At 36.9% G+C, this 24,674-nt stretch overlaps 1 protein-coding gene across 7 annotated transcripts in view; it reads right to left on the bottom strand.

Annotated features, from left to right (window-relative positions):
* Positions 1–24,674, bottom strand: part of mei-P26 (E3 ubiquitin-protein ligase meiotic P26) — a 165,698-nt gene that overhangs the window by 68,299 nt on the left and 72,725 nt on the right. For 6 of the 7 annotated variants that reach the window (XM_081737712.1, XM_081737716.1, XM_081737718.1 and 3 more), the window contains exon 5: positions 18,265–18,405. The exons of the other annotated variant lie outside the window; for it this stretch is intronic. In XM_081737712.1, coding sequence (XP_081593838.1) covers positions 18,265–18,405 — 141 coding nt within the window. The remainder of the gene's footprint in view (positions 1–18,264; positions 18,406–24,674) is intronic. 7 annotated transcript variants of the gene reach the window in all.

The raw sequence follows: 24,674 nt of genomic DNA, 5'->3' as shown, positions 1-24,674 counted from the left end.
ATTAATTTCGTTCATTTAAAACAAAAACCACAAAGTTTTCACGAAGATAACTGTAAATGAGTAATTTTTGGTATTATATCCGCTATTAATATATTTTTATTAGACAATAAGTTGTGCAACAACTGGGTAAAAAAAAAAAAAAAAAAAAGTTTTAAAACGTCAGCACATACAATGTTGGTAGTCTGTATTAAGAGTAAGAAAAATGGTAACTTTTAAGATGGAGGACAGGATTGTTAACAATATTAAAGCCAGGGATTAGGAATTAGATACCTGGGCTCGGCATCTAAGGCCATGTTAGTCCGTCGTGTATGAGGGATGACGTCCCTCGACGATCAGATTATCCGAGGAAAGGGAAAAAGAAAGAATTGGGGAAGGAAGTCAGCGGACTGGGACTTTTATGTTAGGTACCATCCTGGCCTGGTGAGAATGAGCAAAATCCTGGTAAAACCTCACTCAAGATGGGTAGCCTGAAAAAGTTTTTACACTTTTTCGACCGAGTGTACCCACTGGGAGTCGAACCCGGGACCACTCGCATCAAAGACGAATATTAAAGGCAGTTTGGACGATACAGAATGTTTACTTAGCGTGACGAATCGTGTAATGATTGCAATGGTCAACAGATATCGGAGAAATAAGAAATTTTTTGAAATGAAATTTTTTGGCAAAACGAGACGAATGATTGCGGAATTAATATTTTTGTGCTCTCCCACTGGGAATCGAACCCGGGGCCGCGTGCAACAAAGATGCACGTGCTAGTCACTAGACCAGTGAGGAGGGTTCGGAAAAATAAAGAAATTAAGTGAAATGTAGTAAGTCGAGAATATGTTTCATGGTATATGTGAACTGAGATAGTATTATGATAAAGAAATAGTCACATGTGATAAAGAAATAGACATACGTTCTACAGTTATGTCGTGTGGGTTAAAGGAGACTGTGATTATGAGGAGTGAAGGAAATGGTGGAATGAAGAAAGTGGGAGGAAAAGAAAGAACCCCGAGAAAACGCACGCGCACGGTGTTTGTCCACCTTAAAGTCCACTTGGCGCAAACTGAAATCGAACCAGAGATCCCACGCACATGAGATGAACGCTCTACCACTGAACTACTACGGACCCCCTTAGCGTATTTGAGTTTTTGATTTAAACATACTCATAATTTCAATGTCCGACTGACATCATCTTCTAGACGAGTTAATCTCGGGTATTTCCTCAGAAATTTTGATTATCGTATGAGGACAATCAAAATTTCTCAGGAATTTATTCTGTTACCTGTTAATGCTTGTAAACTTACACTGAAATAACTAAGAGAAATTAGGGTATAAGAACATTTAAAAGACACTAAGCATCATGACACTGCAGTAGCAGTCACTGTAACTGTGACACTGCAGTATATACACTTATCCAAATATTTTTCACTTCAAAGCACATCATTAAAAGGTACAATTGCTCCACACAACCACTTTGCAAACTGAAATATAGATCTACTTACGAATCTATCATTATTAGAACTAGAGAACCGCACTCGATTAAGGCACACTTAACAAAAACTGGAATTATATTATTAAACTTAGAAACACTTCGAATGACCACTAACATTAGAAGACTGAAAAAAAAAGCGCAATAATTTTCTCATATTTGAAAAAATGGTATAATTAAAACTTATGACCCGAGTATATACACTTAGTTATTCAAACTAAAAAAAAAAAAAAAAGTGTAATGGTTTCGACAACTTAACGTTATCTTCATCAGACACTTAACTGAAAGATATACCTTCAGAACATATATTTCTGTTGAGTATATATTTTTATTCTCTGAAGATATATCTTTCAGTTAGTGTCTGATGAAGATAACGTTAAGTTGTCGAAATCATTACACTATATTTAAGTTTTAATAAATAAGTGTATATACTCTGGTCAGAGGTGTTAATTATACCTTCAATGAGTTCCAGAGTCGTGACGGATAGTGTTGAAAAAATGCTTTAAAAATTTTCATTGATCTTTCCGAATTGAACAAAATAGTAATTAGCAACAATTTATGATGCGACATAGTGTTTTGAAGAAAAGTAGATAGTTATATAGCACAAATTTATATAGTATAAGGACTTTAACATCAAATTGCCATTAGTATTTTCCACTAGTGATTGCTGTGTGTTAACATTATTTACGGAGTGTTAAGGGAGGTGAAGTACTTCCAATGGACGAACGCAACATAAGATCAACACGTAAATTGTCAGAAGCTCAATAAATAACTCGAGATTTACTCGTCTAGAATAAGTCAATAGTACTTGAAATTAAAGATGCTTAAAATAACAACAATAAAACTAATACGTGATTTATTATTGAAAATGAAATGAACTATATCAAAAATGAAATTAATTCTTTCAGTTTTACGTCCCACGATTATACCGGCTAGGCTAAAGAAGACGATGATGCAATGGTGGAATGAAGAAAGTGAGAGGAAACGGGAGAACCCCGACAAAACACACACACACACAGTGTCTGTCCACCACAAATTCCACTTGGTACGAGCTGGGATTGAAGAACCAGGGACCCCCGCACCAGAGGTGACCTCTGCCACTGAGCCACCGTGGCTCTTCCTTTATTATTATTTTACATAACATCTATTATACAAAACTGAAAACACTAAATTACTGACAGTATTAGTATTTAATTATCATTTTCTGGACTATTACATACATTTTCTTAGTTATGAAGAGCGATATGTATATTTGGCCTACATTGAGCAATCAGATATCTTCATACATGACACTGCGAATTTTACCCTAGGAACCAAGTAAAAAAACTATGAAATAATTTTAAATGACGTTTCAAGGGCGAATAACTGCCTTTGTCACCAGAGAACAGTTACTTGCCTTTGGAACATTAGTTACAAACGGAAGAACAACAAAAAATTAATATCTAAATCATTATAAAACTGGCAATTAATATTGGCGCTTTAGACGGAAGTCTTGAAAATGAACAATATGTTAATCAACATTTTTCGTAAGATGCCTGCCGTGTACAGTAAAGACTGTAAGTTACGGAAAGCTATCCATAAGTGGTAGGCGAAGCTCTGGGTAGGTCGCTAGATCACTCAATATCTGGTACTCTGATTTTTATTTAATTGTCTCCCCCCCTCCCCCTTCCCTTCCTAACTCATGGATCGAAGTTTCGGGTTGAACATCATCTGTGTGCGATAAAATACAATCGAAGACCTTTTTCCAGGACATTCAGCGGCCGCTGCTTTCTTTAGGAAAGTATTATCTAACCGAACTGTTCGTGTGCATTTAGAGGGCAGAACGTAGAAATTAAATGCTTTCCTCGGTAAGAATGGTGAACTTATTCATTGAAAGTAATTACCTGTGCAATCCGAGATACACACTTTTAAATACCCTTCCACTAGAATGAAATAACTTTGCATGCGAAGAAGGCAAACACTTGTTCACCCGATTATTCCAGTTTCTGAATCGCCTGTTCGTCATATGGTTATTCAGGGATCGAAAAAAAAAAAAGTCCGTGGGTGGGAGTCTGAAGAATATGGAAGATAGGTTCGAGCTAGTTTCGCGTTCTTAAACAAAGATTATGAAGGATGAACCTACTATTAAGGTGGGTTCCGAAACACGAGAATTGTATTCAGTACAGTTGGTGAGGCTGAGCTTGTCCTCAAGATAGTAAATGCTTGTTGACCAGTGCAGGCTTCCTTTGTCGAACATATTCACAATTCAACCCATGCGTAATCGGTGTAGCTGGGTACAATACAGCAATGTTTTGTTTTAACGAACTTGGGATTTCAATCCATCAACTTTTATTATAAAAATAAAGTTTTATAAACGTGTTTTTGTAAATCCCTAAATCCTTTTAGTATATATCAAATTTCTTTGGCGCACACAGTGCCCTCGGAATAAAGGTAAATTTACAGTGGTTTTAGGTACTGAGAATACTCCGTAGTTTATAGCAGCCCCGGGAGTACGTGATCAAATGATATTATATATATATATATATATATATATATGTATGTGTGTGTGTGTGTGTATGTATATATATTCATAGCAGCCCCAGGAGACGGTTTTAAAGAACTTTTTGTTAATAGCCCACGGCGGACCCAGATGTTAATAAATGAGTGATTAGTGTGTAATGAACTAATAGTTACCATGTAGGATTACTACAAGCAGCAAACAACAAACCATTGGCACCTCCTACAAAACACACAACAAAACAGCAGCAGCGCAGCTGCCATCCTAGACGTCTATAAATTCAACAGCAAGCAGCAAACCAATACCAGTTTTCTGGTGTCCCTCCTACTGCTTGCTTTGGAGCATTAGGAAAACCTAAACCCAAAACCTCTAATATGTTTTGAAACTCTTGGCTATTCTTTTCCGCCTAGCTTAGCTTCTTTGGGGCTCTGTTAAAAATCCTACCTCAATTCCTTAGCCTGCTTCATAGCTCTGTAATTTCTAACCCCCTCACTGCTTGCTTTGGAGCATTAGGATTTCCTTCGCCACTTTGCTTAGCCTGCTTTGAGGCTCTGGGAATTCTGTCCTCGGCCACATGGTCAAGAACTACCTAATTTCAACCTAATAATTAAAAAAAAAAAAAAAAAAATACTTTATAATACTTTTTGTAAATACTGTTGTGTAGTATTTTTTATATAAAATAAGCCGGCAGTGGGAATAAATTCCAAACTTTATTTCATTACTAGCTCTACCTACCAAAAAGTTTTACTATATATTAGGGAATACCCATGAGGAGAGGTCGGCCTTCTTAGTGTTTTTAATTTTTTGTGTGCGTTTTTCTGGTGGTCTCCATCCGTCGTCTGCCACTGTTTGTGTTGTAAAAGTATGTGTTTGTAGTAAAAATATGTGGTTGCTGTGCATGAGAATATAAAATCTTATAATCGCGTTGATTGACTGACCATCATATAACAGCTCACACTCAACAATTCCAGCAGTTAACCCACAACAATAACTTTCTTGGATGTACTAGGGACTTCGATGTGCGTGGTGCAGGTTCCCCTGACGTCAATTACTAACTGGCAACTTGGAATCTGTGAACAAAACCCACTTCTCATCGAACATTGAACTCTCCAGAAGAAAAAAAGTGTTTCGTACCGGGATAGCGAGGAATATATGCTGAGGCGCTAACATTGATTGTTTGGTGTTAGTGCATGGTGCACTAATTTGAATAGTTTCCATATTTAACCCATTCGATATGAATGCAATTGGATAGAAATGAAATGAAATGAAATCTTTCAATTTTACGTCCCACGTTTATGCCGGCTAAGCTAAAGGAGACGGTGATGATGAGAAATATGAATAGTGGGAAGGAACAAGAGAACCCCGAGAAAACCCACGCACACGATGTTTCTCTACCACAAAGTTCACTTGGCGCGAGCTGGGATTGAACTGAGCCACCGCGCTCTCGCAATTAGGTAGTTTCGTTGCTTACCTGAAACCATTCTGCAAGTACCTGACAAGTTTGGTTTGGATCCATCTCAATCACTGCTTCCAATGCATCATTGTTAATACTAGTGATCGTCCTATACGAGGTTCATCTTCCAAGAACTCCTGTCTCGATGAAAATTTTCTAAACAACTACTGAGCTGTTCTTATCCTTATCGCATTGTCCTAAAATACTCTACATACGTTTCGAGCTGCTACAGCTGCCTTTGTGTCTTATTTGTATTCACGAGGAAAACACGCCCGAATGATAGTTTTTCCATATTCGTGTTATATTATTTGACTACTGCATATTCACACATCTAACACGGTTAAAAGACTCACTAAGACGTGCCCTACGCGAACTCATTTGGTTTCCAAGTTGGCACATTGGAAAAAAAAAATCTTGGTTAGCTGATAATTTTAATTGATACACTAACTCTTTTAAACACCGTGGTAAGCGTAACTTACCACGTATCGGAATCTGCCTTGCCGGTTGAAGCATGGTAGTAAGACATTCTCGCCGGAAGTATGTTTTCGTTGTCAGCAGATGGAAGCTAATGTATATCATGCTTAAGCCGTATAGTATCAATTATGGGGACTTAATTGCTGAGGGTAGCTGCAGATTCATTCCTTGCACGCTGTTTTAATTTTGAGATAAATTTTAATTTTGTAAGATTTTCAACGTTTTTTTGTTGAATTGAAGTTCACGTTTTGTAATTTTACTATTATAGACACAAAGCACTAACTGATACGGTAATAATGCTCCCAACTTTTGAGAGTGGCTGTACTTCAGCCTGTACAATCGAGCGACGTCAAGAGTGGTATTGTGAAGCCTGAGTCATTGCTGGATGAGCTGAAGAAGTTAAAGATGTCAGTTGTAAGTGTTCAAGATGAAATGAGGCGAGTAGGAAAATCGTGTGGCCGTGACAGCATTGCACAAAGTGGGCAAATCACCAGGAGAGATTTTCAAAACCTTTCAGAAGTTGCAAATCAATAAAAAAAATTCGTTTGCCGCAATATCCAGCGCTTTGGAAAAGAATTATAAATACGAAAATTAGAATGAGCAAAACAAAATGTTGCTAAATGGAAAAGAAAGTTTTATTTTCATTTTATTGTTCCTATTTAATGCTCTTTTCACATGAAATTTGCTACATACATGTCTTTGCCGATTATACTCATACTAACATTATAAGAAATACCGGGCGAATTCGTTATCAAATTATATTCCTACAACAACATATTTATAGATATGCGACAATAATTTTGGACACGAGTGTACATTTGTAAGCCATATGTATGACAAATGTCTACTCTCATGAGAAGAGATGGTACCGTCACCCGAGACTAGTCTCGATCTCATCTTGGTCTCGTTTCTTAATTCGACATCGAGATGTGATTTTCCAAATCGAGACGAGATCAAGACGAAGCCCAGGCTCGTCTCGATATACATCACGTCCATTCTGTACTCCTGTACTTTTGTCCGTCATATTTCATTTTGCACTTTTAACATTGGATTCGTGCTCCGCGATCACAAAAACTCTACCTACCCGCTTTCAGTTCCATAGCAGTGTTTTGCATTTTGTCCGCCATCTTGAATTTTACACTTTCGGTATCCGATTCATATATAGCGACGTCGAATATCTCTATACACCCAATCTCAGATCCATAGCTTGTTTTTAGTAATTTTTGTCCACCATGTTGGATCCTCCATTTTGATTTGTAAACATTTGATGTCAGCTTCGTATTTAGCTACCTTTTAAACCTATATATACCATGTCTCAAAACAATTACTTTATAGCTTCTTATTTTGTCCATATTTTCTAATGTTTCGGTGCATGTCTTGTTCTGATCTTCAAATGGTCTCCATGCCCCCTACAGGCCCATTCAAGCAAGATATTTCACATGTGAGGTGTACTTGGTGTGACTTTTCCAACGATATATTATGCATGCAAATCCCCGCGTATCACTTCAAATACTCCCTTAATATTGCACATTATTTTATTTATTTATATTTACTTAAAGATTACAGGTCCAATGTAATATCTTTTATGCTTAACTGTTGTTTGTTATTCGTTAAGCAACATGTTTCCCACGGCACGGGCTGCAATAGCGAAGCAAAGTTACTTGTAATCCACTAATTTTTAACAATTGTCACCAATTCTTAAGTAAATATATACAACTTACCTGGACCAAATTCTTCATGTAACTGAGCAATAAATCAATCGATAGAAAAATAACAAGACTACATTAGAGTTGTATAAGTAGTGGCAACATGTGTGCAAAACCCAATTTCCGCGCATTAAAATGCACGACCTCAGTCAATTAATAAGTAAAATCCCCTTCTTACTACCACCTATTAACACGTCCATCATAAATGATGACAGATATCATTATGCATTACAGTACAGCTACCACCAAAATTATATGCTCTTAGTTTCGGCATCTATGAACATATTAGTCCGTCACATATGAGGGATGACGGTTCTCATGATCATACTATCCGAGGAAAGGGAAGAAAGGATTGGGGATTGGCCTGAGACCTGTATGTTAGGTACAACCCTGCCATTTGTCTGGTGTAAATGTAAAATCCCAGAAAAATCTCGCTCAGGATGGCTGACCTAAAGAAGCTTTTACACTTTTTCGACCGAGTGTTCTCACCGATTACCATGTTTGAATTCATGTTATAAAAATTTTAATATCAGGTGTATAAGAAAGAGTTTGGTTGTGTTTAGTTTACTAAAATCTCTCGCAATACACCCCCAAGTATGTTTTCATGGATACACCTTAGCATAAGCACATGTTATAATTGGTCGGTTCCATAAATATGTTGTTGGTTAAGTGTCCCTTTTAGATGCTATACGAAACAAGTTCTACTGTTTAAAGTTGGAACCAAACTGCTACTCAGATTTTATCGACGCAAGTATTCCCAACGAAAATCGAAACGGGGACAAGCACACACGTTAGCTACGAAAGAGGACGTACTAATAAAAATGTACTTGATAGATCTAACACAATACTGATCTTATGTGTTTATCAATGATGAGTGATTTCTACTCTAAAACTTCTCATCAAATATTTCTGTCGTAAATCTCGAACACTTTATCGAGATGTTTAAATTTTAATGATGGTTATTCACATTTTACATATATAGGGTGTAACAAAAAAGGTACGGCAGAATTTCAGGGATGGATTCCTTATGGGTAGATAGATATATGTCGGGAAATGCATCGTTACAGTTACGGCCATTGAGCCGCCTGATGGTGTAAAAGTCACATTATAGTCGCTCCTTAATGACTCAATTTAAACCTCAATAACTCAGCCCCTAATTAAATTAGAAAGATAATTTTGGTAGCAATGTGATCCTGAAAGACGAAGCTTTACGGTTATATGAAGGGTAAGGGAAAAAAACAAGTAATGTCATGTATGTGCTTTTTCGGTTCCTTTTTCCTATCTGTTGGTGAATCTTGGTACTATCTGACTGTATACGCCATGCATACGTAGATGTAAAAATGTCCATGTAAAAAGGGGCCAAAAATGTAACTAACCCTATTCTTCTTACGCGGTTTTCAATATTAAATCGCATTTTCTCGAAAATGCAGTTTTGCGACATTCCTTCTTTTTTCCCCTTACCCTTCATATGTATTTTATATGTGTGCCCCAAGGGGAAGGAATGTCATCCCCATAATCCTGATGCAAAAAACAACGTAATTACCCTCTCCTGTCAGCCGTGGTATACATAAAATGCATATCGGCGGAAAGCGTCGTCCTTCAGGAATACATTGATACCAAAATCAAGGTTGGAAAAAAAAAACGTGTTTTTTTAAGAAAACAAAAAGAACGTTTTTTTATGTTTAAAACATGTTTTTTTTTGTTTAAAACGTTTTTAACGTTTAAAACAAAGCACTTTGTTTTAAAGAAAAAAAAAACATGTTTAAAATGTTTATTTTGTTTAAAACAATAATCTAAATAGGCATATATATTACATTTTTACACTCTTAGGTATTGCTTGCCATCTATATTCAACCGCTAGATCAAATTTTGGGAACTTCCCTAATCTCGATCCGCCCAAATGTTCAATTCCGGAGAAAGAAATCGGGATTTTCCCGATCTCCGTTCACAGAATATGTAGTTTAGTTTCTTTGTGTTACTTTCTACTGGTCGTCTGCATTCTTAATCTTTAAACGCCCACTGACGCAACTGCTGTGTCAGGGCTTTAAACCTCAATGGCTCAGTCTTAAACCTCAAATTAAGGCTAGAAGATGGTTTTGGTACCAATTTATTCCTGAAAGATGTAGCTTTGCTGGTGTGCATTTTATGTATGTGGGAGGGTGGGGTAAATATGTTTTTTCAACAGTTTTTTGGGGGCCATTCCCCCTCTTGGGGCAAAGTTAGCCAATTTTTGGAGTAAGTTTTTTGACGTAAATTACATTTATTTTTACAACAAACATCAATAACACAGTCCTTAATTAAGCTAGAAAGATGATTTGGTACCAAAGTATTTTTGAGGGATAGAGCTTTCCGTCAGTTGCATTTTATGTATATAGGGGGTACGTATGTACGGCTGAGAGAGGGAGGATGAAGTTTTTTTTTTAAATATTTCATCAAATTTTTCCATCAGATTTTGGCGGGTATTCCTCCCCCCTTTATGGTACATCCATAAAAATTGGTATGTGAAGCAATGAAGTAATCCCCTACATGATAGTAACCTGTATGTGTACTTGTTGTTTATAGAGAAAGAGGGGGTCAAATTTGGTTAATTTACATTTATTTTCGGGACGGTCCCATAAACACAAGATACATTTCACTGAAGTGGTCTAGAAGCTTAATTCTTGTTCGTATACATAATGTATGCAGCAAAAATGATTTGCATATGGACGTGGTACTATAGTGGGGGAGGAGAGAGAATGTGTAATGCAATGAATTTTTCTGCGCATATTTTTTAAAAAATATTTCCTACTCATACATAAAACGAATTCATTACGCAATGGCTACCATTTCTTACATTATTGTCACAAGTATGTGGCCTACACATTAGCATCATTTTGTCAGCGTAGGGTGACTGCAAGGGTTGCCAGGGCTCCGCAAAGTCAATATTTTCATATTTATAATGATTTTTTATGTCTGTTCTTTTTCTACGAATACGGCGAAAATTTCACAAATGTTACCTCGTTGGAATTTGTGGTCTATAAGCTTACCAATGGTGTATGACTCATGACTCTGTGATAATTATGGGGGTCACCAGAGCCCCGAACGTGAGAGTCTACCATTTTGTTAAAATCCCTGGCGAGTGTCTAGAGTTAATTGTGTTGTTATGCCGTAGACACTAATCATTATTAGTTACCCATGTTGCAGATAGAGATGTATCTTGAAAACTGTTTAGTTAAAATATGTCATTTGCTCCTTGTAGGCTAGTCACTGCTCTTTTCTATGAGTTGTATTGTATTTGTGAGAGCTTTCTTCTAGCTTATGATCTGAGAACTGTTCATTATTATGGAAATGATAGTGATCAAAAAATACCCAAGTTTTGAATTTGTGAATTTGAATCTTAGAATAGTGTATAGTGTTTTTTACCTCCGTTATTCTTGGAAATTAAGAAAAGTTCAAATACTTCACTTGAATTTCTGTTGGTTTAGTTATACGCACACTGATGTGCAGAATTTCGTTCAGTAATTGCTGTTATAATAAGAATATAACTGCTTGTAATTTACTCCATGCACAAATCCTGCGGAGGATGGGTTGTTTGTTAGCAAATTAAATTAGCTTCTTCAATCTGATATTTTAGTTGTTTTAAACATGTCCAACCAGCATCGGAAAAAACACGTTTAAAACAATCTGTTTAAAACGTTTAAAACAAACTGAATAAATCAACAGCCCTTGTTTTAAACATATCAACCCTGACCAAAATTATCTTCCCAGCTTAATTAGGGGCTGAGTTATTGAGGTTTAAATTGAGTCACATTAAGGAGCGACTAGAATGTGACTATTTTACACCGTCAGGCGGCTCATTGGCTGTAACTCTGTAACAATGCATTTCCAGACACAGGGTCATATGAACTTTTTTGCTTGTCTACCCATAAGAAATCCCTGAAATTTTGCCGTACCTTTGTTACACCCTGTATAGCACTTCGTTGGCATTTATTGATTTTATTCGTTTATAATATATAGAACAGCAAATACTGGATGCAGTAAACGGTCAAGTTTTCGTTGCCACCATATGGAATCAGAAAATTATGTTCAGCCATGTTCTGCTTTAAAACAAGGAAAAGGTGAAAATCACTGGGGGCTAGGTCAGAGCTGTAAGGGACTATTCAAGTCGTTTCCAGTATAAACGCTGAACACACTCGACACTTGTTTGTGCTGATTGGGGTATCGCATTATCATCCAGAAGAATCACACCACGACGGAGATTAGGACGTTTACTTCTGATCGCAACCTGCAACTTTAGAAGTATCCTGCAATACCGTTGAACGTTCATAGTTTCTCCTTGTTCCAAATAATTGATCAGTTAGCACGTACCTGATATGTTCCATAATACAATACTTTCCTGGACGAAATAACCACTTTGAATTTATTATGTTTCTTTGAACTATTACAGAGTACATAAGAACACGGCTGAGTACTTTTTTGGGTTTATTAATCAATAGGGCAACTCAAAAGCATAAAAAGCATAACAGCAATTTACACATATGGTTGGTACTTTGAACATGGCTGTGATTGTCTAAGAGTCCAGAAGAAACTAATTTTAAAAGCATAATTTTAGAAAATAAAGCATAAATTTAAAATATATAGCACAATTCTTGAAAAATTCTGTTTAACTGCAAGTTTAACATACTGTATTAATATTTTTTAAAACCAACATTTACAATGCAAAATCACTGAGAATATAATGAAAAGCTTATTTTTATTTCTGTAAACTTTTCGGTGTAATCCTTTGATGTGGAGAAAAGAAAAAGGAAAAGAAGAAAACTTTCCACCAACAATGATAGTACAAAGAACTCCACACTATATTGTTATGTGTACCTCTTGAACTTGAGCACTTTCAGTACTTTTTGGTGGCATCTTTTACTTTCCCTTTCTGTATATATGCATTTCTAAGGCGTACACAAGTGATAGAAAAAAATGTCTCGAGTAAAGCATATCTCTTTACAGTGCATTAAGCAGAAAGTTAATATTAAAGAAACTGGTTGCATAAACTATTAATAAATAGATCAAAATATTTAAAATATTAAATGTATAGTAAATATTATACATTATACACGATTAATGTAAAACAATGATTGAAATTAACAATAAAGCATAATTTGGAAAAAAATAAGCATAATGTGAGTTGCTTTATTAATCAAACTGCTCTTCACGATAATTACATTATGTCGCTTTTTGTTTCCAAATTTCCCTATCTTTTGATTTTATAGCGCACACTAACTGATAAACTGCTTCGGAGTCACTTTTCAACACCCATACTTACATGATATGTGGACATACAGTCTGAATATGAGCTCCCATCGGGAATCGAACAGGTCTCCCATACTCTTACCCTATAGCCACAAGGAAACTCACAGCATTTCTCAACTTTTAGAATGTTGCAGGCTTTTTTTTTTTAAGTTTACATTCTACTTCGGTTTCCTCATTCTTTCCCCTTCCCCCCCCTTTTTTTTTCATAAAGTAGGGCTTGAAAACACTTAAAATACATTTAGCACTTGAACAGATACCAGCAAGATCTGAATTTCTAGACCATGTTGCCACTACTTCATCTACCACTTCTACGTTCAAGTATGACGGACAGCGTTGAGGAAATGTTACTAAGTACGTATCATAAATATACACAGTACTATGAATTGTTCTAGGATGTTAAATGATGAGGTTGAAGAAGTCTTGGATATGGAGGTTAAATGTATTCAAAGGTAGAACAGGATTACCGAATGTAAAATGGGTAAAGCCGGAAATGTGTGTCTGATATTAGTATCCATAGTACAACGGCCGGAAAGAAAGTACTGGCAATAGTAACACTTCTACGTCGAATAAAGAATGGATATTATTCCGTAAGCTGGTAACACATACAATTCTACAATGAAAATATAACATCAGAACTCAACTCTATAATGGACAGAGTTTGAAATCCAGAGTGGACATAAAGTCTCTCCCTGAAAACAAAAATTAATAACAACAAAACAAAGAACGATAGAGGCATGCGGTCTGAAAACATCGCTTCAAGATACTTCAAGATTTTGTCACAGCCTGTGCTGCCATCTACTGCAGCTGACCGCAGCGTGACAGTCATTTGTTTAAAAATGGAGTCAGCACAGCAGAAAGCGAAGTGTGTGTTGTGGTATCATGAAACAAAATCTTCCGTCACAGTTCTACGAATATTCAGAAGAGAGTATGGACAGCAGCCACCAAATGTTAAGTGCAGGTACTGATGTTCATTCATTTCTCTTTGAAACTTTTCCTGACCGATAGAAATCTCTTTGAAGTTTTACGTCCCACGGTTATGCCGGTTAGGCTAAAGGAGACGGTGATTATGAGAAATGAGTGAAATGGTGGAATGAAGAAAGTGGGAGGTAACGGGAGAACCCCGAGGAAACCCACGCGCACGGTTTGTCCATCACAAAGTTCACTTGGTGGGGGCTGGGATCGAACCCGGGACCCCAAGCACCAGAGGTGAACGCTCTACCACTGAGCCACCGTGGCCCCTACCTGACCGATAGAGATGGCCCAATACCATGACTTTTTTCCGTGGGTTATGTTAAAGACAGGATTTACGCAACACGTCCGTGGTATTGCACACTCAAAAACAGGATAAGAGTCGCAATAGACATAGTGACTCCTGGAATGTTGCGTAAATACGGATGGAATTGAATATCGCATGAAAGTCTTGAGGGCAACTAATGGACCACATATGGATTTTTTTTTCCTATTTGCCATAAACCGCATGCTTTTTATCATTCTTAGTTTTCTTGTTGTTAATGTTGGTTATCAGGGGTCCAACTTGTACTCAATCGCTGTCAAAAAAAATTAGGAAAAACAAACCTGGTTAAAAAATTATCTTTTTCAGGCTAATATACCTCAAAAACAATCTAATGTACAATTATAGTGGAATTTTCGTCCAACGACGATGTTATCGAAATGTCAAGTGCAGGATATAAATGGGGAAAACGGATGAATGGGCATAGTGGGATCATCTTCAAATTAAAATATATGCACGATATTTAAGCTTTTCAGTTTCGACGTCAATATATTTGTCTACAAATAATAAAACATTCAATGCAATGTTAAGTATTTAAAACTCTTCAGTGTGGTAAAACGAGGGATGATCAAAAAAAAAAAAAAGTTACAAAATCAATTATGGCTCATGTGTGACACTGGTTGGAAAATCAATACATCTGACACAGCCATGTTCTGCTTTAGAGCAGGGAAAAGGTGAAAGCCATTGGGGCTAAGTCAGAGCTGTAGCTGGTGCTCTAGTTGTTCTCAGTATAAAAGCTGAACACATTCGACATTTTTTTTTGTGCTTAATTGGGATATCATATCATCCAGAAGAATCACGCCGCGACGGAGACCAGGACGTTTTCGTCTAATAGCATCCTGCAACTTAAGAAGCGTCCTGCAATACCTTTCAACGTTCATGGTTTCTCCCTGTTCCAAATAATAGATCAGTAGCTCACTTGATGTGTCTCAGAATACAGTTCCCAAAATTTCCTGGACGAAGTAACCACTTTGAATTTCTTATTCCTCAGAGAAGACGCATGCTCCCATTTCATAGACACCTGATTCCTTGATGAAGCGAATAGATGTAATACTGTTCCATCACCCGGTGAAGAAAACTGTTCCTCTCCACTGTGTAACGCTACAGAATATTCAGCGACATTCTGGTCATATTATGGTGCCAGTGACGCACACTTTCTTATACTTATGGACATGAACTACAATGTTCTGCACAACACCATATGTTAGTTCCAGCTCACTTGACATAAAGCGTATTGTTGTTGTCTAGACGAGCACAGCTCACGTCAGTGACTGAGGCACTGGGTCTACCGCTGTGTCCAGGGTTGTCATTAACAATACTGGTCCGTCCATTCAAGACAAGAAACCAGTTCGCTACATGTTACCTTGAAACTGAGCCCTCCGTATACACCTCCACAAGAACCGCATCGCTCACCTAACTTCTCTTAAACAATTTTCCAAACGAATTATCATTTTAAACGTCCGCTTTTCGGGTATACATGGTAGAATCCGAAGCCCTGAAACCTGCAAAAAATGAACATGTTAATCTACAATTACATTTTCGTTAAATTCAGTAACATAATAGTTACATGCTTTGTAACCTTTTTTTTTTGATCATCCCTCGTATAAAATTAATGCTGCAGTTAGTTCTCGAGCAAATCCAGAATACAAATACCAGCAAAAGTTTGTGCCTCTCTCTACTGGTTCTTTTTCCAATGAGACATTTAAGCGTAGTTTTAAGAACTTAGGAAATACGCAATTGTTCCATTATAAGCAACAAACTTTAATATAAATTTAAGAGTTACAGTTCAGTGTAACTTCTTTAACTATATATACATGTATTATTTATTGAAGTAACGAAAGTGAGTGAAAAAGTGTACACTGAAAGCATTATATCTAAGTATTCACTTGGTGGAACCGATGAAAATATTGGATAGAGAAATGAAATTAAAGGAAATTTTTTAAGTTTTACGTCCCACGCTCATGCCGGCGGCTAGGCTACAAGAGACGGTGATGATGAGAAATTAATGAAATGGTGGAATGAACAAAGTGGGAGGAAACGGGAGAATCCCGAGAAAACCTACGCACACAGTGTTTGTCCACCACAAAGCTCACTTGGAGAATGAATGGTACTTCGGAATGAAATGGAATTTCTAGCTTTACGCCCCATGGTTGTGTGTTGTACACTAAAAGTGATGGATGATTCATTCAAAGTGATTATGAATAATTGATGGAATGAGAATATAGGAGGAAACGGGAGAAAGGCCTCGCATGGCAGGGGATTGAAACAAGGACCGTCACACTCCAGAAGAGCGCTCTACCACTGAGCCCAGTACTCCCACTATGACACTATATCTGATACCGAATTGAATTTACGGCAAGAAAGAAACTATCGTTTACTATCTACTCGGCCATTAACGATTTTCTTTAAATTTATCATAACTGAATGGTTCAAATTTCAAATGAATAAAACAAAGTACACGGTGGAAAGCACGTAACTGTGGAAAACCATGCCAAACTTCTACATTATTCTAAATATTTACAAACGAAAGGTAGCCAAAATTCAACAATACAGCAAAAAATAATCAACGCATTACAAAGAACTAGAAACACAAAACCAAATTACTGGCTAGCTTTAGTTACCACCTACAGGCTACTGTATTTCCAAATATACACAAGTAATTTTATGAAATAAGATTATTTTACAAATCTCAAGAAGCCGTGTTTATTGAATAACTATAACTGAACATGCGAAGCAATTGAACAATAAATAAATAAATAAATAAGTAAATAAAAGATCCAAGTGTTCTACGAGGAGAAAAGATTTTTTTAAAAAAAAGTGACAAAAGGCAGTACACGAAGTTGACATTTTAGTCGTATTCCGAGCACATTTACTGGTATCGACTTTTAGACTAATCCTTAGTCTTGCCATGGTAAAAGCAAGGAGTAAAAGGGGCACTGGAAGATTTTAAATAAACCAACCGAAAGGACATGTGAGTCAGAGCAAAATGCTTACGAAAAAATGAAAACTTTAAAAAAACTGTTATAAAAGACAGTATGGCTTTGTTGCGATCTAGTATTTAGAAAATACAAGGTAGCCCATATTTATGTATATGATGTTTGACTGTAGGCTTTGTAATTCTGAACAAGTTTCGATATCGCAATACTGTAGCCTGAGAATGGGGATAACTGTCACTAGACTTAGAACTGTTAGTGCACGCCAGACAGGATGATGAAACAGTTGTCTCTGGAAGAGCGTGTGCGTTTGTATTCTGCAACAAACAATTACGCGGAGGTGAGACGGAGTTCCATCCCCCGATTTGACACCACTTGACTTTTTCTTATGGGGTGTTTTAAAGGACAAAGTGTATCAACATCACATACGCAATTTGGCTGAACTATGGGAAGCTATCACAGAAAGAGTTCCACAGGATACCAGTACAGATCTGTCAAGTTCTTGTAACAATGTTATTCTTCGTTTCGAGGCATGTACCGATTTGGATGGTGTATTGATGAACCATACCATGAAGAATAGGGATTAAAATTCTTGTAAGAAAATATTTCAGAGTGATGTGTTTATGTTCAAGTTATGATGCGAGTTTCTTTACCGCAGTCTTTGAAATATATACATATTTATGGACCACCCTGTATCTTTTATCCACATGGACAGTATTATGGCATACTATAACTGTAATAAACCACCCATGACTTCGTGGAATGTTGCATTGCGTTACAGCTCACGAAGATTTTTGACCTGCCAAAGGGCTTTGAGATGTGTAGTCAAACATAAACGTTTCGCTAAGTTTGGCTTTCTACGTTAAACTTCGCTTCCGCTTAATTCAGATGATTCTGTAACTCACGATCCAGGATTAACACCTTAACTCCGATTAACACCTTAAACCTTAACCTTCCGTTTCTCCGATCAGGAATGGAATCCAAGAGCACGCATGTGTGCTCTAAATTACGGGGAAGCATTACAACTGGTATTGCCACTACTTTCTTTCAAGTCATTGGGTAGGAGTAATAGTAGAACTGCTAAGGAAAACTGGGGAGGGACATCGAAGTCGGCAAATGGTATGAACAGTGTATTTAAAAAAATATGTCTTACCTGACACGTATAACAATAAAATTTCATATTCTCATTGGGATGAATTACGCATAAAATTGGCTTGTGTATTGGTATAGCTTCACCAGACTTCTTCAACTCCTCAAAAGCAACCACGTGATGGTTTTCAAAACAGCGCATGAACTGCAGTAAGAAGAAATAATGATAGATAGATCAGCAAGTAATACACTAAGGACTTAAAAAATAGTCCATAATTTAGATGCTAGCTGAAAGATAAAAGTTAACACTTTTGAAGTTTTATTAAGAATTCTAATATCTACTAATCAGATTTACAAGTTGGCTTACGGAATCGATCTACATCCAATCAGAGAAGTTAGTAATAATTTGAACAAAGAAAATTTTTATATGATTTGCTTGAAACTACGATATTCAAACTACTAAGCAACAACAACATACCATTTGTACTATGTAATACATCCGAGAAATCATGAGTGAAAGCTTTAAGCGAACAAAACAATATAATAAATGATTAAATAAAGCATTTACCTTTTTGTTGCATGGTGGTTTATTTGCCTCCTTATATATTTCGCTCACCTATTTTCTAGTGTTCAAAATGGCTATCTAAAGATATGTTACATAAAGGGAATAAATAAAATTTTAAAAGGCAAATTAAGCTGATTTCACACATGTTACTCACTTGTTTAAAATGTTACAGTGTTCCGAAATTTTGCAGTACAACCCCTGCTATTATGCAACCATATTCACGCTTGGGAATGTATGGCTACCTATATACGTTTCTTTGCTGTGATTAACCCAGAATCCATTGAGGTGTTTCATAATCTAGCTAAAAGATTACTTTCAGATCCTATAGAAATTTATATGGTGTACTCTTTCAAACTAACAGAAGTATTATTACTAAGAACATACGAGGGCTGGAAAGACATACGTGGCAACACACTGTTTCATCCCAGCGCAGGGACAACAACATGCATGGATAAAGATCGAAGCGTCCCGTGGAAAAAACGCCAGGTAATGTCACTCTGGACTACGTGAAGCACGTGGTAATGACGCATTGCCGTATCGGATTTTGGCACGTTGGGCTGCAGCGTTTCGTGCAGACGTGATAAGTGTGCAACAAGAACGAGGTGGATGGGTCAATATGGGATCGAAAACCAACTCATTGAATTGATTCAATCTTTGATGCATGTGGACAGGAGCTGGACTATCAAGGATTGGATAACGAGGTAGGAACATCCCACACTAGTGTTTAATGTGTTGTACAATGTCTTTGGTTACCGAAAAATTGCATCCTGGTGGGTACTGCACCACTTTACAGACATTCAAAAATGACACAGATACCCCCTCGCCGGAGGTCATTTAGAACGTTACAGACGAGAACGTTCTAAATGACCTGGACAGGATCATCGCACTTGACGTAATATGGACGCGCTCTTATGAGCAAGAACTTAAGCGCCAATCATCGTCTCCCCGATCCAGGACGCTGCGTCAGAGTCGGGGAATGTGAAGGTGATGCTGACAATGGTTTACAATGTACGTGGTGTTCATTTTACGGCATGTAGTTCCTCCGAACCAGACCGTAAATGCAGTGTAATACCGCAGGTTTCTGGAACATCTTCGTCCTGCACTGCATGGAAAACGATCCAAACTTCGTAAGGGATCCATTCATTGTTTAGCATGACAACGCCTGTTGACACAACAAGTTACTGTGAGGAACCTATTTGCACTATGGAAGTGAAAGGTTCTAAAGCACCCATCCTATTTACCGGACATGAGTTCATGTGACTTTCATCTGTTCCCTAAGATGAAAGAACCACTGCACAGGATGTGTATCCGCACCAGAGATGCCATACTTCGAGCTATAGGGTGCTCTCTTGCAAACATCCACGGAAAGGGCACCACTGCTGGTATCCTGAGACTCTCCCACATCTGGCAATGGGTGCAACATGCTGCAATGGATTATGTTGAAGGCTTGTAGAAGTCTCATGACTGTATAATAAATGGTTCACGAAAGATTTATACGTTGGCATTTATTTATTTCCAGCTCTCGTATCTATTTCAGATTGAACTGAGAACCAACTTTTTTTCTTCTTTCTTTCTTTTTTAAGTCGGTAAAAAGGACTCTATATTTCCAAAACAGGCAAAGCAAATCAATCAAAATGTACACAGGGTGTTCGGAAACAACTTTGGGAAATGAGTCCTTACATGAAAACATAAAAATAGACTGACATGAATACATAAATCCGTCATTTCGGAAATATAGTTCACCATAATCTGGTCGAAACGATAAAATGAAGTCATAATTCGAGAGCGAAATGTCAAATCAAGATCAGGGACAAGAAGATAGTGATTTTGAGCTTAGATTCCATTAGTGCACTAATGGATGTGGAACAGGGGGCAGCTACAGAGTTAGCCTTGAAGCATAAAAGGGACTTAATGAGGTCTACTACAAAAGAAAAATAGGAACTGGAAACTTCATACTTTCCATATTCACCAAATGCAGTAATGGAATCTAGACTCAAAATAACAATACGTTCTTTTACCCGATTTTTAACTTGTATCTCGTTGTCGAGTTGTGGGCTTTTTATATCGTTCCGATCAATTTTCTGCGGGGAATACCTCCAAAATGACACATTAGCGTACCCATGTTGGTTCTCAACCTGGGGGGAGGGGGAGTAAGCTATGACAGAAATAAAATGTGAAATTATGAATAAAACACCAATTGTACTAAGCTTAAACTTCAGCTTTAGCAAGCTTCAAAATGCTACTTGTTTGACATTCTCTTTCTTATCCTTATCTAAGATTCTACTTTACAATTATGCAAATTGTGTTTTTATTTATTTTACAAAATTATCAAAAATGAATACAAAATGCTATTTGAGTGTATACAATAAGTTCAAAAACTGTCAAGTACGGGCAATGGAAAAACTTAGTGTGATTTTGACTGACATTACTTTTCCTTCACAAAAATGAAAAGGAAATGAAATACTTAGTTTTACGTCCCACGGTTATGCTGGTTAGCCTAAAGGAGATGGTGATGATGAGAAATAAATGAAAGGGTGGAATGAAGAAAGTGGGAGAAAACGGAAGAACCTCCCGAGAAAACCACGCACACGGTGTTTGTTCATCATTAGCTTTTCCTTCACAAGTTTCTTGATAAAATGAAATGAAATGAAATCTTTGAGTTTTACGTCCCACGCTTATGCCGGTTAGGCTAAAGGAGACGGTGATGATGAGTAATGGATGAAATGGTGGAATGAAGAAAGTGGGAGGAAACGGGAGAACCCCGAGAAAACCCACCACAAAGTTCACTTGGCGCGGGCTGGGATCGAACCCGGGACCCCAAGCACCAGAGGTGAACGCTCTACCACTGAGCCACCGCGACCCCCAAGTTTCTTGATACTCGGTGATAAATTCGACAAAGGACGCCTTAGATCACTTTACACTTCCAAACCGGTGCGATGCTTTGATTTGATTGTGGACAACGTTGAAACTCCCGATTCACAGAGGTAAGTTGTCGAGAACTAAACAAGAACTTTTTAACGATTCTATTACTACTCTTGGAGTAAACAGGCAGGAAAAAAAAAATCTTCCAAAGACGTTGACTGAGACATTTATTAGGCACCTGAATCGCTTTTCAATTCAATGGCTTCCTTCTAAATTTCATGTAGAGGTAAATCTACTCAATGGTGAAAGGTGTTCTTGTTAATTTACACTGCCAGTATTCTTCACACACAAAACGAAAATATCGCTTGAATTGATCACAGATTGAGTCTAGGGTGAACTGATATTGTCTCTCCACATGATTAAATCACACTCTTGATTATCAAGAATTTCATTTCATAAAAGTATAAAGTTCGCCATGACAAACTCGTACAGCCTACTTAACATACTACGTTTTGACAGTCAATGAACTTCGGTATGGAAAACTTTCGGTAGTTTTATGTTCAGTACTAAGGACATCTCACAAAGCCTCGAAGAGACGAGTATTCAGAGCACTTGACTTTACAAAATGAGGAACTTTAACAGCTAATGATAATGCTTACTTCAGGTTCTCTGGCAAAGTTTTTTGCAACTAAGGGTTTATTTCTCTCTACGGCTTCGAGGATGGCTCAGTGGTAGAGCGTTTACCTCTGGTGCATAGGGTTCCTGGTTAGATCCCAGCTCGCACCAAGTGAACTTCGTGGCGGACAAATACCGTGTGCGTCGGTTTCCTCAGGGTTCTTCCATTTCCTCCCATTTTCTTCATTCCACCATTTCATTCATTTCTCATCATCACCGTCTCCTTTAGCCTAACCTAGCCTAACCGGTCGTTAGGCTATAGCTTCGACTTTTTAATAATTTGCAAAAAAGGCACAGAAATATGGACTTTATGCAGCTCTACATTCGCCAAAAAAATCTAGAAAAATATTTATTGACTTTGAAAGCTATTTCGTAAATGTAAAAGGGGGATTTGTGAAGTCCTGTCATTGTCAACTACCTTACATAGACATAACAAAAAGAAATATACACAGCAAAATAAAGGACATTAAGGGACGCTAAGGATAATTAATCTGATTCTGGCTTATCTCAGCATCTAAACCAATCAAAACACACTATTAAGTAAACAGCCTACGTAACATCGTCACTTTTAGAAGTTAATCTTATTTTATTAAAAGAAGCGAACCAAATTAAACCTGGATAAAGTTATCATTTTTGTGTAATACGGAACATGCATAATAAAAAATATATAAAGTTACATTGCGTATATTTTATTTAAAAGTCGATGATTTAATATGTAACCCTCTGATATCTTTTCCGAGGCAAACTTCACCTTAGAATAGATCGAACTGATAAATTTGCATGTTAGTCCTTTGATATACCAATCCAAATATTACATTAAACAACTTCTTAAAAATAATACAAAGATTTCCGGTAACAATTGCTGGAAAATACTGCATATACAAATCCTGTCACCCTTATTCTGAGTTGCCAATCACATTTCTTTTAAGTATGAAAAATTGCTGAAAAAGTCTTCTAGTTCGGTACGATGAAGTACACTCATCTAGAGCCCATACCGTTCAACGTATTTCAATCAAACATTAAATTTAAGGTTTTCATGTGATCCTCCACAGAGGCTTTTCGAATTTTCTTCCTACCCCTACAAATAAGAGTAATTTGCTTAAGGGTAAAAATTTAATTAAAAAAAATTGCTATTTTCTCAGAAAAAAAAAAACTCTAAAGGTTTCGTTCAAATTTCATAGATAAATTTTCCAAAAAACAGCCCCATCATAGAGCATAAGTCATTTCTCTGGGAAAAATCAAGATGGGGCAAATTCTCGAATTTTCTTCATTTCTTGGGGTGAATTTTCTTTCGAATGATTTTCTCAAAAATGGCTCAGGCAATTTTGTTTATACTTCTTAAATATTTCATTAATATGACAATATGACATAGCTCATTTATCCTTAAAAATGTACGAGAAGTGGTTTGTTCTTGGGGTGAATTTCTCAGAAACCAGCTGACAATGTGACATAATTCATGTCCTAAAAATTTACAAGGGGTAGTTTATTCTTGGGTGTGAGTTTTTTTTTTCGGATTATTTTTTCTAAAACACCTGAGATGATTTTCTTCATATTTCATAAATAAATATTTTATTAATATTGCAAGGATCCCCAAATCACAACAGACGCACGTGTCAACTCAACACGTGCTATTATTTATAAACAACATAGCAGACAGCAAGCAAACGCGGAAGGACACCGAGGAACGCCGAAAGCAGACGGACCTCACGAAAGGACCCGAGGAGGACAAATAAAAGGAGGACCACCGAGGGACCCAGTATCCGTCGACCAACTGATCACCTAACCTTTACCTTCCTATGTCGTTGTGGACTAGGAGCACCTCTTCCTTACCCTATGTCGCACTGGGCTAGGGATCCTTCTTAAACTTATAATCCAAGCCTAACCAACAACCTGCCAAAGTGTTCTGGAAACTGGACCCGGCAAAACATTTAGTATTCCTTCACTTGGTCATTGAGGAAGAGACATTGAATTAAAGACACTTGTACTTATTATATTTTGTAATAAAACTTGGTGAAGGGGAAAAGACACCCGGTCTATCATTTGACTCTACCAAACATTACAATATCCTCAAAATATTGCATAACTCATTTATTTTTAGAAATCTACAAGGAGTAGTTTATTCTCGGGGTGAGTTCTATTTTTCAGACGCTTCTCTCAAAAACAAGCCGTTTTGTCCATATTTCATATGTATTTCATTAATAACTTTATAAGATGTGTATTTATTCATTAAGAAAAAATTCACAAGTAGTAGCACACTCTTGAGTACGATTTTCTTTTTAGACTACTTTCTGAAAAACGACTCATTCAGGCTATTTTAGTCATATTTCATAAATAAATATTTCATTATCTATATATTAAAATCCTAGATTTAT

The sequence above is a fragment of the Thermobia domestica genome, chromosome 14 (genome assembly GCF_964235325.1).
Source record: "Thermobia domestica chromosome 14, izTheDome1.hap1.1, whole genome shotgun sequence".
Lineage (NCBI taxonomy): Eukaryota > Metazoa > Arthropoda > Insecta > Zygentoma > Lepismatidae > Thermobia > Thermobia domestica.
The sequence above is the reverse complement of the archived record's forward strand: the minus strand, read 5'-3'. Positions and strand labels throughout refer to the sequence as shown.